This window comes from Mytilus californianus, unplaced genomic scaffold, assembly GCF_021869535.1.
Source record: "Mytilus californianus isolate M0D057914Y unplaced genomic scaffold, xbMytCali1.0.p SCAF_6, whole genome shotgun sequence".
Lineage (NCBI taxonomy): Eukaryota > Metazoa > Mollusca > Bivalvia > Mytilida > Mytilidae > Mytilus > Mytilus californianus.
Window position 1 is genome coordinate 30164690 of NW_026262712.1, and position 16874 is coordinate 30181563.

The 16874-nt window shown below is 31.7% G+C and overlaps 1 protein-coding gene across 3 annotated transcripts in view; it reads right to left on the reverse strand.

The window, feature by feature from the left end:
- The window catches only part of LOC127705044 (phosphatidylinositol 4-phosphate 3-kinase C2 domain-containing subunit alpha-like), a 77247-nt gene that overhangs the window by 40869 nt on the left and 19504 nt on the right, over nt 1–16874 (reverse strand). For all 3 annotated transcript variants that reach the window (XM_052209295.1, XM_052209296.1, XM_052209293.1), the window contains 11 exons: nt 16494–16619; nt 15270–15440; nt 12755–12860; nt 12079–12140; nt 11244–11324; nt 7891–8079; nt 6269–6362; nt 5875–5969; nt 4527–4701; nt 3485–3592; nt 893–985 (listed from right to left, as the gene is read on the reverse strand). In XM_052209295.1, coding sequence (XP_052065255.1) covers nt 893–985; nt 3485–3592; nt 4527–4701; nt 5875–5969; nt 6269–6362; nt 7891–8079; nt 11244–11324; nt 12079–12140; nt 12755–12860; nt 15270–15440; nt 16494–16619 — 1300 coding nt within the window. The remainder of the gene's footprint in view (nt 1–892; nt 986–3484; nt 3593–4526; nt 4702–5874; nt 5970–6268; nt 6363–7890; nt 8080–11243; nt 11325–12078; nt 12141–12754; nt 12861–15269; nt 15441–16493; nt 16620–16874) is intronic.

Consider the following 16874-nt stretch of genomic DNA (forward strand, 5'->3'; position numbering starts at 1 on the left):
TCATTTTTTTTTTCTGTCTACTGTGCCCTTTGTGCATCTGTAGTTATCATCGTAGAAATGCAGAATTTTGTCATATCTGGTCCGGTTCCGATCCGTAGTTTACACAAATATTTCAATGGCGCCGGAAGAAAAATTTTTGAAAATAAACAATGTTTAACAAGAGATTGGAAATGAATGTGACACTTTTAATGCATTAAATAGATGAAACATTAACTAAAGCCAATTATGATATCTTTCTAAAGAAGTATCAAACTTATTTATCTCAAAATCAAAATGTTTAATATATGCTCTCGATTAACTAGTAGTACCAGAAATGAAAGAAAGTAATTTTTTTAAAGTTGTAAAAATATACGACCTAACCTCTTTTCTAAAGAGAGAAATCGTTTGTATCTTTGAATTTTGATTATGCAAACGTAGATTTCGAATTGTTTTTTGATTTTCTGATTACATTTCCTTCATGTTGAAATTTGCGATTGGACCACATGGTATTAGTCATGTCACAAGTGTCAGCTTGGGGTATTCGTATCCATACAGTTATCACCTAAAGGGCAATTAACACCTATTTAATCACTCTAAATTGCCTCTATTGTCCGACTTGAAGGGACTACAATTAAAGGTGATAGAATTTTTATGATCACAAGCGGTAATTAGATGGAAGTTCGAAATTTAGGACATGGTTTTGCCATATAGAGACAAGAAAAATAGCATCCTCAAAATAATCATAGCGTCGCGGAAATTATTATAGCATCACGGAAAAAAATATAGCGTCTTGGTGCCGCGACGCTAAAACGGCCTGGGGAGAACACTGACTCAGTTTTTGGATTTGCAACTGCTGTCTCTTTAACATATATCCGATATATCTTTATATTCATAACATAATGAATAATCTTACCTTAAACATAGAGTATACAGGATCAGCATGCTGCTTGGAATTCTTAAACACAAGTTTTAATGGAACGGCATTTGAAGTAAAATATGAACATGACTGAAATAAAAAAGTATGGAAGTCAATAACATTTTTATATACCAGTAAACAAAATTAATGAAAATAGTCCTGTTAAATGAATGATCAATTGTAATAAATGTTGTTGCTTCACATAACTTTATAAATATATATATGCACATACAAATATATTTGTATAGCTGGTTAATTATATGCTCCATATAAAAAGTTTCTGTTTTGCAGTACCTAATAAACAAATTTTTAAACATCCTTGCTAATTGCATAATAAAATGTTAACAAGAGTGCACACACTGAAATGTCTCGCCTTCTTTACTAATCATTGATATTATGTTGATAGTCCTAAATATAAAGCTTTATTACAACGTTAACTAACTGTCACATAAACTTAACATTAACCAAGTAAACTAAATATTGACCAATGAACCATGAAAATGAGTTCAAGGTCAGATGAACCATGCTAGGCAGGCATGTACAGCTCACAATTCTTCCATACAACAAATATAGTTGACCTATTGCTTATAGTTTAAGAAAAACAGACCAAAACACAAAAACTTAACACTGAGCAATGAACCTTGAAAATGAGGTCAAGGTCAAATAAAACCTGTGTGACTGACATATAGATCATAAAATATTTCCATACACCAAATATAGTTGAACTATTGCATATAGTATTAGAAAAAAAGACCAAAACTCAAAAACTTAACTTTGACCACTGAACCATGAAAATGAGGTCAAGGTCAGATGACACCTGCCAGCTAGACATGTACACCTTACAATCATTCCATACACCAAATATAGTAGACCTATTGCATACAGTATAAGAAAAACAGACAAAAACACAAAAACTTAACTATAACCACTGAACCATGAAAATGAGGTCAAGGTCAGATGACACCTGCCAGCTAGACATGTACACCTTACAATCATTCCATACACCAAATATAGTAGACCTATTGCATACAGTATTAGAAAAAAAGACCAAAACTCAAAAACTTAACTTTGACCACTGAACCATGAAAATGAGGTCAAGGTCAGATGACACCTGCCAGCTAGACATGTACACCTTACAATCATTCCATACACCAAATATAGTAGACCTATTGCATACAGTATAAGAAAAACAGACCAAAACTTAAAAACTTAACTATGACCACTGAACCATGAAAATGAGGTCAAGGTCAGATGACACCTGCCAGTTGGACATGTACACCTTACAGTCCTTCCATACACCAAATATAGTAGACCTATTGCATACAGTATTAGGAAAACAGACCAAAACTCAAAAACTTAACTTTGACCACTGAACCATGAAAATGAGGTCAAGGTCAGATGACACCTGCCAGCTAGACATGTACACCTTACAATCATTCCATACACCAAATATAGTAGACCTATTGCATACAGTATAAGAAAAACAGACAAAAACACAAAAACTTAACTATAACCACTGAACCATGAAAATGAGGTCAAGGTCAGATGACACCTGCCAGTTAGACATGTACACCTTACAATCATTCCATACACCAAATATAGTAGACCTATTGCATACAGTATAAGAAAAACAGACCAAAACACAAAAACTTAACTATAACCACTGAACCATGAAAATGAGGTCAAGGTCAGATGACACCTGCCAGTTGGACATGTACACCTTACAGTCCTTCCATACACTGAATATACTAGACCTATTGCTTATAGTATCTGAGATATGGACTTGACCACCAAAACTTAACCTTGTTCACTGATCCATGAAATGAGGTCGAGGTCAAGTGAAAACTGTCTGACGGGCATGAGGACCTTGCAAGGTACGCACATACCAAATATTGTTATCCTATTACTTATAATAAGAGAGAATTTAACATTACAAAAAATCTTAACTTTTTTTTCAAGTAGTCACTGAACCATGAAGATGAGGTCAAGAACATTGGACATGTGACTGACGGAAACTTCGTAACATGAGGCATCCATATACAAAGTATGAAGCATCCAGATCTTCCACCCTCTAAAATATAAAGCTTTTAAGAAGTTAGCTAACGCCGCCGCCGCCGCCGCCGCCGGATCACTATCCCTATGTCAAGCTTTCTGCGACAAAAGTCGCAGGCTCGACAAAAACTTGAAACTTTAGTGAACAAGCCAAAGAACCCAAATCTTTAATATGCCCGTCTAGTACAAAGTAGGGTTTATATTCATATCACATTATCAGGTTTTTGTTGATTCGGTGAGTGGAAACCTTCATACAAATGTTAAAAGGAGCTGATAAGAATTCTTCTGACAATAAACGAAAGTGCTATCCTGTCCGCAAGAAAAAATATGGGGTATACCAAAAATATAATAAAACTGAGAATGGAAATGGGGAATGTGTCAAAGAGACAACAACCCAACCAAAGAGCAGAAAACAGCCCAAGGCCATCAATGGGTTTTCAACACAGCGATTAAATCCCGCAACCGGATGCAGGCTTCAGCTGGCCCCTAAACAAAAATGTGTACTAGTTCAGCGAAAAAATGGAATACAATGCTTACTTTCAGATCAAGGCCACAAACAGATATACCAGGGTTGTATGGCATTAATACGTCTCCTTTGTCATGGAATAACTCATATACAGTTTGTAACTCTCTCTTCAGTGTATTCTGAAATCAAAATTAAAAACTTTAGATGTATATGTCTGTTATAATTATAGAAAATTTATCTCAATATTTGTATTCTAAAGATGATACAAACTGCATCACATTTTTTAAGGAATGGGCCATAAAATATCAGTGTTAAGTACCAAAATTTTTAAGATTTGATCTGTAGACAACATAGAAAATATCTATAGTCAAAGTAAATGAATCAGTTGGCATAAAAAATCTGCAAACCAAAAATTTAATAAAATTTTTAGACTTGTCAACAATTTTATAATGTTTGAACTGATAAGTTTGATTCAAAGTTGATAAGCTAGACCAGAAATTGATAAATTAGACCTAAGTTGATAAGTTGAACCAGAACTTATATAAATTCTCCTTCCCATTAGCTTGTGAAACAAAGAAAAACTTGCATGCATACTATATAAAAACAAGAATGTGTCCATAGTACACACATCGCGCTATCATTTTCTATGTTCAGAGGATCATGAAATTGGGGTCAAAACTCTAATTTGGCATTAAAATCAGAAAGACCATATCAAAGGGAACATGTGTACTAAGTTTCAAGTTGATTGGACTTCACATTCATCAAAAACTACCTTGACCAAAAAACTTTAACCTGAAGTGGGACAGACAGACGAACGGACGTACGAAAGAAACGGACGCACAGACCAGAAAACATAATGCCCCTACTATTATCGTAGGTGGGGCATAAAAATCAAATATAACAAATCAGATTTTATATTTATATTTATTTACTTAAAACTATTGTGCAATATCAGCTGCTTGACACAAGTGCACTTGATGTGCACATCCACAAAAAAAGCTTCATATTGTGACTCACAGCTAACATTTTAATACATTTATATCAATTAGCAGAAAACCTGATAATCAGTACATATTTCACAATAAGTTCTATATTGATTATTTGTATACTTACATCCTTGTCTTTAGCCACTTGAACTCTTTCCGATGTTTGTGTCAGATATTTGACCATTTCTTCCTGTTTTTTAAACTCCTGATACAGTGCATCACCGGCCACACTGACCAGTGCAACAAACATTAACTCATATCGTCTTTTATATCCCTGGTCTTGAGCAGCACCTTTTAACAACCTAAATGATACATAAAGTAACATAAATATGACAGCAAACCAAATTTTTTTTTAATATACTATTTCATCGATCAAATAAGAAGAACATGGTTAATGCTGTTACAAATGTCTCTAATTACAAACAAGAACATTCATGCATTGTCAATGCTTAGCATAATCTCTTTTGAACTAAAATCATCGGAAAACAGGAAGTAGGGGTCTGTCATATAAGAAAAATTCTCATCACTGAAAACAAATTGACAAAAAATGAAGCCATTTTTGTCGAGCCTTCGACTTTAGTCGAAAAAGGGAGACATAGCGATCCTACATTCCGTCGGCGTCGTCGTCGGCGTCGTCGTCGTCATCTTCGGCGGTGTCCACAAATATTCACTCTGTGGTTAAAGTTTTTAAAATTTTAATAACTTTCTTAAACTATCCTGGATTTCTACCAAACTTGGACAGAAGCTTGTTTATGATCATAAGATAGTATCCAGAAGTAAATTTTGTAAAAATAAAATTCCATTTTTTCCGTATTTTATTTATAAATGGACTTAGTTTTTCTGCCGGGAAATATTACATTCACTCTGTGGTTAAAGTTTTTAAAATTTTAATAACTTTCTTAAACTATCCTGGGTTTGTACCAAACTTGGACAGAAGCTTGTTTATTATCAAAAGCTAGTATCTAGAAGGAAATTTTGTAAAAAAATAAATCCATTTTTTCTGTATTTTACTTTTAAATGGACTTGGATTTTCTGCCAGGAAACAACACATTCACTCTGTGGTTAAAGTTTTTAAAATTTTAATAACTTTCTTATACTATTTTGGATTTGTACCAAACTTGGACAGACAATGACAGAAGCTTGTTTATGATCAAATACTAGTATCTAGAGGGAAATTTTGTTTTCTTCCAGTTAACATTATATTCAGTCTGCAGTTAAAGTTTTTAAAAATTTATTAGATTCATAAACTATCCTAGATTTTTACCAAACTTGGACAGAAGCTTCTTACAATCAAAAGATAGTATCAAGTGAAATATTTTTATTGATTTACTTCCTCATTTTTGTTGAGCCTGCAATTAACAGAAAAAGTAGGCGAGACACTGGGTTCCGCGGAACCCTTACAAATTTTTATCATATACAGTCCTTGTGAAATTTTTACTCAATCTCTGGGTTAACCACAATCCTATATTTCTTACCAAAAGAGCTGATGAGCAAATCGAATACTTTTACAGGATTGCTCAAGTAACAGTTTAGCTAATGCTGATCCATGGTAACTTTCAAACTTCAATGCCTGAAATGAATAAAGGCTTGTTTTATCTATCACTAAATCAAATTTTTAGCCAAGAGCACATTTTTGTCTCCAAATGTGACTTATTTTTGTAGGTCCCACCTGGAATTTTAAGGAAAATCTTCAACAAAATACAAGTCATTTGCCATTATTTTTTCTTTTGATAGTCATGATTTTATAGAAACTATTAATTTGTTTAACAGAAAAAAAAATTCTTGATATAAAAATATTAACATCATTATGTACGTTTGACAGGTTTTAGGACTTCAAAATCTACTTAAAAAGGAAGTACAATTTCATACCTGTATAAGTTGAGGAAGAAAATCAATGAGTTCATCAGTAGGCATATCTTGCAAGCATCTACATGCAAACTCTCTCACATGTGTGTCTGAATATCTGTAAACAAAGAGATACAGGTCAACAAATCATCTTACGGTGAAATTGATTACGGTAATTTAAATTTCATGCATCTTGACAATTTAACAATAGTAGTTGATGTAGTAATTTTTATCAGGTTTAATCCAACATTTTCTACATAAGGAAATGCCTGTACCAAGTCAGGAATATGACAGTTGTTTTCCATTCGTTTGATGTGTTTGAGCTTTTGATTTTGCCATTTGATAAAGGACTTTCTGTTTTGAATTTTCCTTAAAGTTCAGTATTTTTGTTATTTTACTTTTTTCATAACATCCTTTTATCATCACATTTATTCATACTTGTTCACGATTTTTTTTCTACTTTTACAATATAACATGTGATCTTCTCTCTGTGCAGTTAATCAACTGGATTATTTTTCTCATTTCCTAATGTATTACAAATACATAGAAGATAAGTCAAATCCCAAAATGACTACTTTTAAAAAGATCTTTGTGAAACATTTAAAACTGAATTTTACTTAACATGTAACTTTATCATAAAGTAAGGAGCCTGTAGTTCAGTGGTTGTCGTTGGTTCATGTCTGTCATATTTGTTTTTGGTTCATTGTTTTGTTACAAATTAGGCTGTTAGTTTTCTCAATTGAATTGTTTCATATTTTTCATGTCGGGGCCTTTTAAAGCTGACTATACAGTATGGGTTTTTCTCATTGTTGAAGGCAGTACAGTTGCCTATAATTGCATACATCCACTTTATTTGAACTTTGGCGGATAGTTGTCTCATTGGCTATAACTTCAACATTTAGGACAAAACCTTCCCTTTTAGTTTTAAAAAACGTGAAAAGGAGATATGGGGCTATACATCCATTAGACAGCAACCCAACAAAACAAAAAAACCAAAGATAGTTAGAGGTCAGCATTTAGTATTCACAAATAGAAAGGTCAATACAATATGCAAAGGTTGAACTGCGTCTTTAAAAAAAAAGTGAGCAATATAACAGAAGGGGCGGATCCAGTCATTTTTAAAAGGGGGGTTCCAACCATGGCCATATGTCCCCATTCAAAAGCATTGATCATCAAAACAAAAGGGGGGGCTCCAACCCCCAGAACCCCCCCCCCCCCCCCCTGAATCTGCCACTGAACAGAGACTATCATAGATCTGTCCTCAACACCAAATTTCCCAAAATGACAAAAAATCAAAATAAGATATGACAAAACACAACCGCTAATGAGGTTCTTGGCTTGGAACAGAAAATAAATATTTTTAAAAGTGATAAAACATATCTTAACACAATCAAGTTAATGTAAATTCTGTAATTATTGCAATTTTTTTATAAATGAGAAAAATTTCAGTAGTGGTTTTGATCTTAAAATGTTTGCAATAGCATTTATTAAACCGATTTTTTGCCAGTGGTCAAGGATTCGCAGTATAAATAAATAAATGCACTAAATTAAAAGTTTCAGATTTTAAAATGTATTTTATATAATTTGTTTTTAATTTCATAGTTAACAATTTATATCACGTTACAAAAAACAAACTTAAAACATACTGAGGAAGTAATAGCTCCAATGACTGCATGGGATCTAACTTCTTCCAAAGTCCTAGCAAATCATATATTTCTGATAAATGTGAAAAATCCCAGTTTATCTGTCCCTGTAGTATCCATGGTAACAGATTTGGATTGTCATATAAATAATGTCTGTATTGCCACAAAATTCCCAACTCATCTGCCTGGCATCTGTAAAAACATATTAAACATAAAAGTAAATATCAAATTTAAGTTCTTCCTAAGGAGTTAGTATGTTTTATTTTGTGTATTTTTTTCTGTCAAATGTAAACATTCACCCTTTTAAAATCATCAAATTAAGAAATAATTCTTTCATGCCATGCTCTATGCTCATTTTAACACGGGTAGGCATTACGGTATATTTTTCAATATCTTTATACCGAGCGTTAGCCTGGTGTAAAATGTTGTCAAATATAATGCCTACCCATGTTAAAGTGAGCAAAGAGCATGGCATGATAGAATTATTTAGATTCTAATAAGAAAATATAGAACTTTGGTACTTCTTAGTGGACCTATAATACACGTTAGAAAGGCAGCCATTTTCATTTTATGAAGCCAAAATGTTACAGAAAATCAACAGTTTCACAATAAAAAATGAACAGATACATGTAAACTTACTTTTAGAAAGATTTTATTTATTTTCCTAGCGAGCAACACCAACACAAATATCCATTTTGATCTCCAACGTTGTTCAAAATACAACTGAAGTCGCAATTTCAATTGTGATGTCAATGTTTTATTGGAATTAGAACATGGCTTTGTTTCCAAAGCGAAAGAAGAACGTCATATTAGAATGTCTTGAAGGTCACCTCTTATTAAATTTCAACAAAATCAACAAACCCCTTCTTCCCATTCGAGTGTGTTCAATATTGACTTACCATAAATTACAAATTTCTCAAACATATCTTAAATGTAAGCAGCAAGGATTTGACAAAAGAAAATGTTAATTTAGTATAATAAAAAATAAAGTGAATTTATTATAAGGGAGCTTCAAATTCCTGGCAATAACATAAAAGATCTGAGACTCTTTTCATAAATTTTTTATTCAGAAAAACATTTGTGGTTAAAATGAAGTAATTATTTACAGAGGCGACAATGGTAGCCTTTTTGGGTCCTGCGTTTTTACTATAAAAGATCTGTTGATAAGACTGTCAAATTCTGAATTATCAACACCTTTGGGTGTGAATAAAACTGAAAAACACATGTAGTGCCGCAGCTTTTTTGATAGAAAAATGGCATTTTTTAAGGGTACTCTATGGTTCCGTAATTTTCGAAATAGTATGAATGAAGAACACCTCTTGCTTAATTTTGCTCAGAAAATTTTGCTTGTCACAGACAGTTTCCTTCAAATTTCTAGCTATTTCTACACCAAAAGCCAACACTCATTTCTCACTATTTCAATTTTGTTTTCTAATTAACAGGGCAGCAGAAAATAAATTTACTTCTACCTATTATCTTGGATGTAAAAACTAGGTGGTGCCAGTCATCTTTAATTACTTCCTTTTAACCTTGTATCTCATGTACACTTACCAACCATTTCCATTTTTTTTTGTGAAAAGAGTCACTGAAAATTATTCTGTCACAGGCTTTAAGAGTTTTGTATATATTGTATACGAAAGGGAAAGATTTGAAAAATATATATCGCAGCCTTATACCTTCATAAGTTTAAGCACATTTTGACAAGCTAAGAAAACAAAGATATAAAGAAATTTCAGTACGAAAAGAAACTGATACAAATACAAAAAGACTTAAGTTAATGATAAAATTGAGAATGGAAATGGGGAATGTGTCAAAGAGACAACAACCCGACCAAAGAGCAGAAAACAACCCAAGGCCACCAATGGGTCTTCAACACAACGAGAAAATATTTCAGTACAAGAATTCAGAACATCACAATTTTCCCACATCTAAACTTGTTGACTTTTCTTATTTGAAGTTTATTTGCAGATAGGATAATACCAATATTCAAATAATATGCCTTTTCCCATTATTGCCTTGGTACTACCACCATTGACCATTACTATTTGGCCAATACGTATGGCTTATGTAAAACTTTGGTCATTTCACATCATTGCCAATTGGGGCCTCAGTGGCAGAGTGGTCTAAGTATTTCATCTACAGTGACCACTAGCCTGTCAACTCTGATGTTGTGAGTTTGAACCCCACTTTTGACAATATGTGTTCAACTCCAATCTTGACAGATTGTCAATTTTCCTGCCAAAGATTAATTCAGTCTCAAGGTACGCTGGCTTAATCCACCAATCAAAATTGGTTGCCATTATATAGCTAAGATAGCTAAAAGTGTTGTTAAAAACCAAAAAACAAATAAACGATGTCAATGTTGAAGAAGTAAGCAGATATGTACAGATGTAAACACATCTGAGAAAACAAAAACAAATGCAGAATTTAGAGATATTATACAAGTATGCCAAGAGCTTTCTTTCTTTGAACTAAGTAACATACCGGTACATTCATATGAAACTTACCTGTCAATCATAATCAAGTTTCTAAAGGAAAGTGTATTACTTCCCTTCTAAATAGTTCAAAGGTCATATCTATATAAAATGTTGACAAGGTATATTTTAAAAGACACATTCTTAAATATGAAGTAAATTCAAGTCATAACTATGCAACCACATGTCAGATGTCAAGTGCAGTCTTCACACTTAACCACAGGCCCAGGAGCCAAGGCTTGCAAAATTCCTTTCGGGCCTGTATAAATCATCTCCACAGGCCAACAGAATTTAACTAAATTTTCCAAAAAATGAACTCTGGGCCTGTTGATTTAAAAGTTTATCGTGAAGACTGCAAGTGGTATAACAACAAGTAACAAAAAGTTCCAGTTGGAAATAAAAATTCTTACCAGGTAATGTCTCACCTTTCAATAATATATCTAGTGAATTTAAAGAAAAAAATTTTTACTTTTGACCAATCTTTTAATTTGTTCAATTCTCAAATTTTTAGGTGATTGAAAATTCACCCAACCAGAAGTTTATTTGATTTTTTTTTTTAAATATGATTACTTGTTCTGATATTTTCATTGGTGGGAATTAATCATGATGTCAAGTTACAAATGCATTTTTCCTGTCTTGCATTTTACTGTGGCTATGATGAATAACCCCTTAGGTCACAAGGTCACGTTTAAAATTTGCCTTAGGTCACCAGGTTACATTTAAATAAAACAGTTTTGAACATTCTTAAAAATCACAGGTTCTTTTAAATGAGACGTCAGGTCGCAAGATTGCTCTCCCTCCTTTTCTGTTGCCCCCCAAATCAAGACATTATAATAATATTACCAATTAGTTCATTTGAGACCTATAGATTCTATTACTTACGATGAAATACAATCTTTCTCCATCACAGTTTTAATAACTTCTTGGATTTCTGATAATAGTGAATTAAAACTTCTCTTTTGTCTACAATAAATAGTAAAAAATTTTCTTAAAAAAATCTATTCTTAATTTAATAATTTAATTGTCTTTCAAATTTTTTTGATGTTTTAGTTCCTGTGTCATTTACATATGCCTATATCATTTTTTTTTTAATTTATATTGTCTTTTATTAAATCCCAAATATACATTATATATTTAAAATGACTTTAATCTTTGTTAAATACCAACTAATGTTATATCCATAATATACTAAAAAGCCGTTGATAAAAAATGTGTGCTTTATAAATTGTATGCTTTAATGTGAATCCATCACTAATCTTTTTTTAGAACTGGACAATGATGGCTCAAGTTAATATGTAAGTTAAGGTAAAAACATTCAAATTTTTCAATATAATTCAACACAATCACTGTATTTGAATAATCAAAATTACATAGAACTTGCATTTATTACTGAATATCCGTCAAATTATGTGTTCATAAATTTATTATGGTCAATATGGTTTCTATTATTCCATTTTTCCAAAAGCAAAACAAATAATGGTAAAGAAATGATCAAATTTTACTATATCTGTTGTTCACAAAGAGGGTGGCCATCTTGGATTTTGGATCATAATCATATTTTTTTTTAATTCTGACAGCTTAATGAGGTTAGTTACAAAAGAAAATTTCACAGTAGGGATGGGATGGCTGTGTTGGATTTTAAATCTAACCTTTTTTTCAAATTCTGACAAATTACCAAGGTTAGCTATAAAGGAAGACAATAAAATATCCAACTTACGAAATTTTAGATGTCATTACTGTAGGAAATTCAACATGACAACCAAAATCTGGAAAATTTATCTGAAAAAGACAAAAACAAAAAATACAGATCAACAGAAAAGTCAATGCATTATTTTGTACTTGGGTGATTGATCTTTGCTGGCTTAACGTGCAGTGGTAAATTAATTATACTTGACATCTGATGTCATGTCATTTCATGAGAAGGAACATCTTCATTGGTAATCTTGGAAGCTCATGTTGTTCACTGATTAGATGGCATCGGCAGCAGAAACTTGTTATTTGTTGAGAAGGTTTAAAAATTACGATGAAAGGTTGATGATACACGCTTTTAATTTTTACTGAGAATGATTGCTTTGTATAGTTAAACATTTTTGGTTATTTTCATAATAATCAGTGTATATGAATTTGACAATGAAAAAGGACTGTTCCAAAATTTATCAAGTGGGGTGGATGGTCGTCACTCAAAACAATGAAATATGTGCAGTCTTATTTTCCTTAGAATTTTGTAAAAATTATAAATTAAGTGAAAATTTTTATTTTATGGCTGGTTGGGGGCTTCAAAAATTGCCTCGAATATGCATGCCCCTATGTATTTAATTCTGAAACATCCCTAATAAAAAGGACTATTTGAACTTTGTGATTAAATTTGGGTAAAATTCTATAATTGTCCATACCTGCATTAATACAGCATCATTCTGTATGACAGAACCAACAGGTAACAATGGATCAGCCGCTGCATGCATTCTTAATGGAACTAGGTGACTCCCTCGTATCAACTCTCTACAAAACATTTGTATAATAGAAAAACAAAGATATGGGGTATCCATCCATGACACAAAAATCAGTACATGCAGAGCAAAAAAAAAAAAACATTTGGTTGAGGCAAACTAAAGTCACAGAAATATTCAGACTTTCTTCATCCAATGTAGTAGTCATCTCTTTTTATGCAAAGATGTTCAAATTTGCCAAACCTGTCAGCCCTTTGGAGTTAATGTTCTTCATCTTGGATATATAGATCATTATACGTGTTAGTGAAAGACTGGCAAAGATTTAAACCAGAAAATATCAGCTGTTTTTTGAAAATTTATGTTTGGCACAAGTCTTTGGCCTTCTATAATAACTTAATGTCAAGTTACAGTAAATGGGTCATGTCACAGATTTTTGTCAAATTTTTGCATACATCTACGGTATATAAGACTTGAACAGAAACTGAAACAATAATGCAGTTATTTCTTTTATTTTTTCTGAAATATTACTGAACGATTTCTTTCAAAATATGTGAACATTTGTACAAAATCACATACAATTTGGCGAAAAAATTCTTAAATTTGCCATGTTTTGTGGTATTTTTTCACCAAGAACACCACATTAACTGTCCCTTGAACTTATCTGATGGTAAAAGAGGCAAAAGATACCAAAGGGACATGGTAAGATGTCTTTTATTTTGTGTCACAGGGATTGCTTTCTCTTTGGTGTATGTGTTAGAAAATTGTATACATGTGTGTATATAAAGAGTGGCAATAAACAAAACCAAAACAACTGCATCATTTTTTTTTCCTTTTTCCACAAGCAAATAATAAGCTTAGACAAAGAAAATAAAGAGCTGCCCCATCAGTGCATAATATGCCTGTCACCAACTCGACTGTTTTCGACAATTTTTCAACTAATAAAGTTCCATAACTCTGCAATGTCATATCAGAAATTTACAAAAAAACAAGCATTCTGAGATTATTGCATGGCAATACATAGTCCCCTACCGGGTAAAAATTCATTATACTGGAACAAAATGCTAACTTGTTCTATAACTTGTCATGGTGTAAACAAAAAGTAAATATCATGTCAATATCTTCAAGCATGACTAAAAACAGCGTGGAAAACTGATTATATGAGTGAATTTTTCAAGTCCAAGGACTATAACTCTGCACAAAATTATTAGACCGAAAAAAAAATTTGAACTTGATCTGTAACTTGTCATGATAAAACTATATACCAATTATCAATCAATATCTTATAAGCATGATGAAAAAAAACCATTAGATATGATTAATAGTTCTCTAAAATTAGATATGATGTAATACAGTGTATATCTATTTTCAAATTATAATCAAATATAATTAATAGTTCCAAATATTTTTTCTTTCATTTGTCACAAACTAATATAGATTTGTAACTTATCTATAAAATGTCAATAACTTTTATCTACACAATGTAATGTATTGAAATATATACATTAATAAAAATAGATTATTATCTAATTAAAGGATTTCTCTTCATAATTTTTTTTTTATATATATAGCATTCAGAAAATTAGTTTATACTAAATAACAAACATACCTGCCAAAAAATTCTTCATAACTCTGGACTAAATCATCAGACCGAACAAAATTCAAACTTGATCTATAACTTGTCATGATAAAACTATATACCAAATATCAAATCAATATCTTCAAGAACAAAGAAAAAAAGTGTGGAAAGCTGATTTGCCGGACTGACGGATGGACAGACGGACAGAGTGCAAACCTAAAGTCCACTTCAACTTCGTCGGTAGGGGACTAACAAAAGAGAGCTTATTTCAATAGATATAAACAAGTCTCATGATAACTGTTAGAAGCATTTTTGAGTAATTGTTAGAAATACTGGAAAATCCCCCCTTTTTTATGATTGATTGATTGATTGTTGATTGCTTTACGCCACATTCCTTTTTTATGAATAAAGTCCCAATATTCCAAAACATAAAATCAAAAGTTTTTAAAAATTGAAAGGGAACTTATGTCAATATGTATAAACAATTCACCAAAGTTTCATGAAAATTGTTCACAGCATTTTTGAGTTTGAGTTAGAAAACTGGAAAATCCCGCATTTCTTATGAATAAAATCCCACGTAAAATCTAAAATTTATAAAAAGCAAAAGGGAGATTACGTCAATAGATATAAACAATTCACCAAAGTTTCATGAAAATTAGTGAAAGCGTTTTAAGTTATTGTCCAACATGTTGACGACGGACGGACAGACAGACGGTATACCATAATACGTCCGTTAACAGGCGTATAAAAATACATATACTCTGGTGGATGGTTGTATCATTGGCAATCATACCATACCATATCTATTTTTACAGGACTAATTTCACTAATCATATTTCAACAAATCTAATTTTGAAACGAGTTTGAACTGGTACCCATACTTACTCCTTCTGTGAGTAAAGTTGTATAGTGACTCCACCCAGAACAGTTTGTAATTTATCAGTAACATTAGCAGGACTGTTGTTACCAGGCGCTACAGATTTCTGACCATACAAAGTCAGACATAGTCTTGTCTCCCTTGGCAAGGTCATTAATATCACATTTTCAAAATTTATCCTGAAAATAAAAATTTGCAAATCAAATTGTGAGACTTATTTATATCACTGATCATGCTGATCTTAGAAAATTTCTTCTGTACTGTTAAAGACCTTCTAGGTTTTGATTCTATTAAATGTTCTATATTTAAACATCTTCAAAACCTTTGATGTCTGTATTTAAACATCTTCAAAACCTTTGATGTAAGTAATTCTACCTAAATTTAAAAAAAAGTACAGAATATTATTTACATCAAAGAGCTTTAATAATAGACATATTAACTTTTTTGGTATTTAGCTGAATTATGTCTCATAATTACACTAGAATTGTCTCTGGATAACCTTCTGACATCATGCAACAATCGCTTTTAAATTATGACGTCAAATGTTTTTAAATTTTGATGCAATAATTGGTGGAACTTGTACATGTATGGTTTTAAATACTTATGGTGAACAAATTTGCATACAACTGTAAAAATGTCTATCATAGAAAAGGTGAGCAACCAAAGATATGTTTTTTTTATTAATTTTAGGGATTGAGAGAGTAATTTGTTTTTTTCCTTAAAATATGTAAAAATGGAAAAAAAATAAAAAGGCAAAACATGTTTCATTTACTTAAAGATATGTATTCTATAAAATATTTAGAACAACAAATTAACTTGATGAGACCAATACAAACTTTACTTATATACTGCAACTAGTTGTGTTTATTTCCTAAATATAATAACAAAGCTATATTTTGTGCAATGTCAATTTCATCATGGATAGTTTCTTCAACAATCAGGGGTTCATTAAGGGATGAAAATAAGTTTGAAATTTGTGTTACAATTTAAATAGCTATCAATGTATTAATTTAAGTTGCAGTATAAAAAACAAATATTAGGTCAATGTCAGAAAAATATAAACTTTTTTGTATTCGGCACAAAACCGGGGAATGGCTCGGTAAAACCTCACCCTTCCCCAGTTTCTCAGCCTCATACAAAAAAGTTTGGGTTTCTTTTACATTGACCTCATATTGTATATTTATTTCTGAAATTTCAATAATATTGTAATGTAAATGATCTGTCTACTTTACCATTCATCCCACATTATTCTATCACACAGGCCAGTACTACTGATGGCTTTAAAACTTGTCATTCTGTCCAGTTCAATCTTCTTGTTAGCATAGTACAAAGAACATACAACTTTATATTCATCATATCTGAAATTAAATTACGGCTATTAAATATTAAATATATTCCGGGAGGGGGATACCCGTTTTTCTAAGAGCACCACCCCCTTCTTACAGAAAATTAATTAGGCCTGTCTATTATAGTAAATGGTACAGATATCTCTCCATCAACATACAGTTATTAACACAAGAATTCCTCTTCTAATAGGTAAACTTAAAATTGCAGTAAACCTGACAACATATTTAAAGCTATTTCTGAAATACATGTATGCATTTTATTTTACC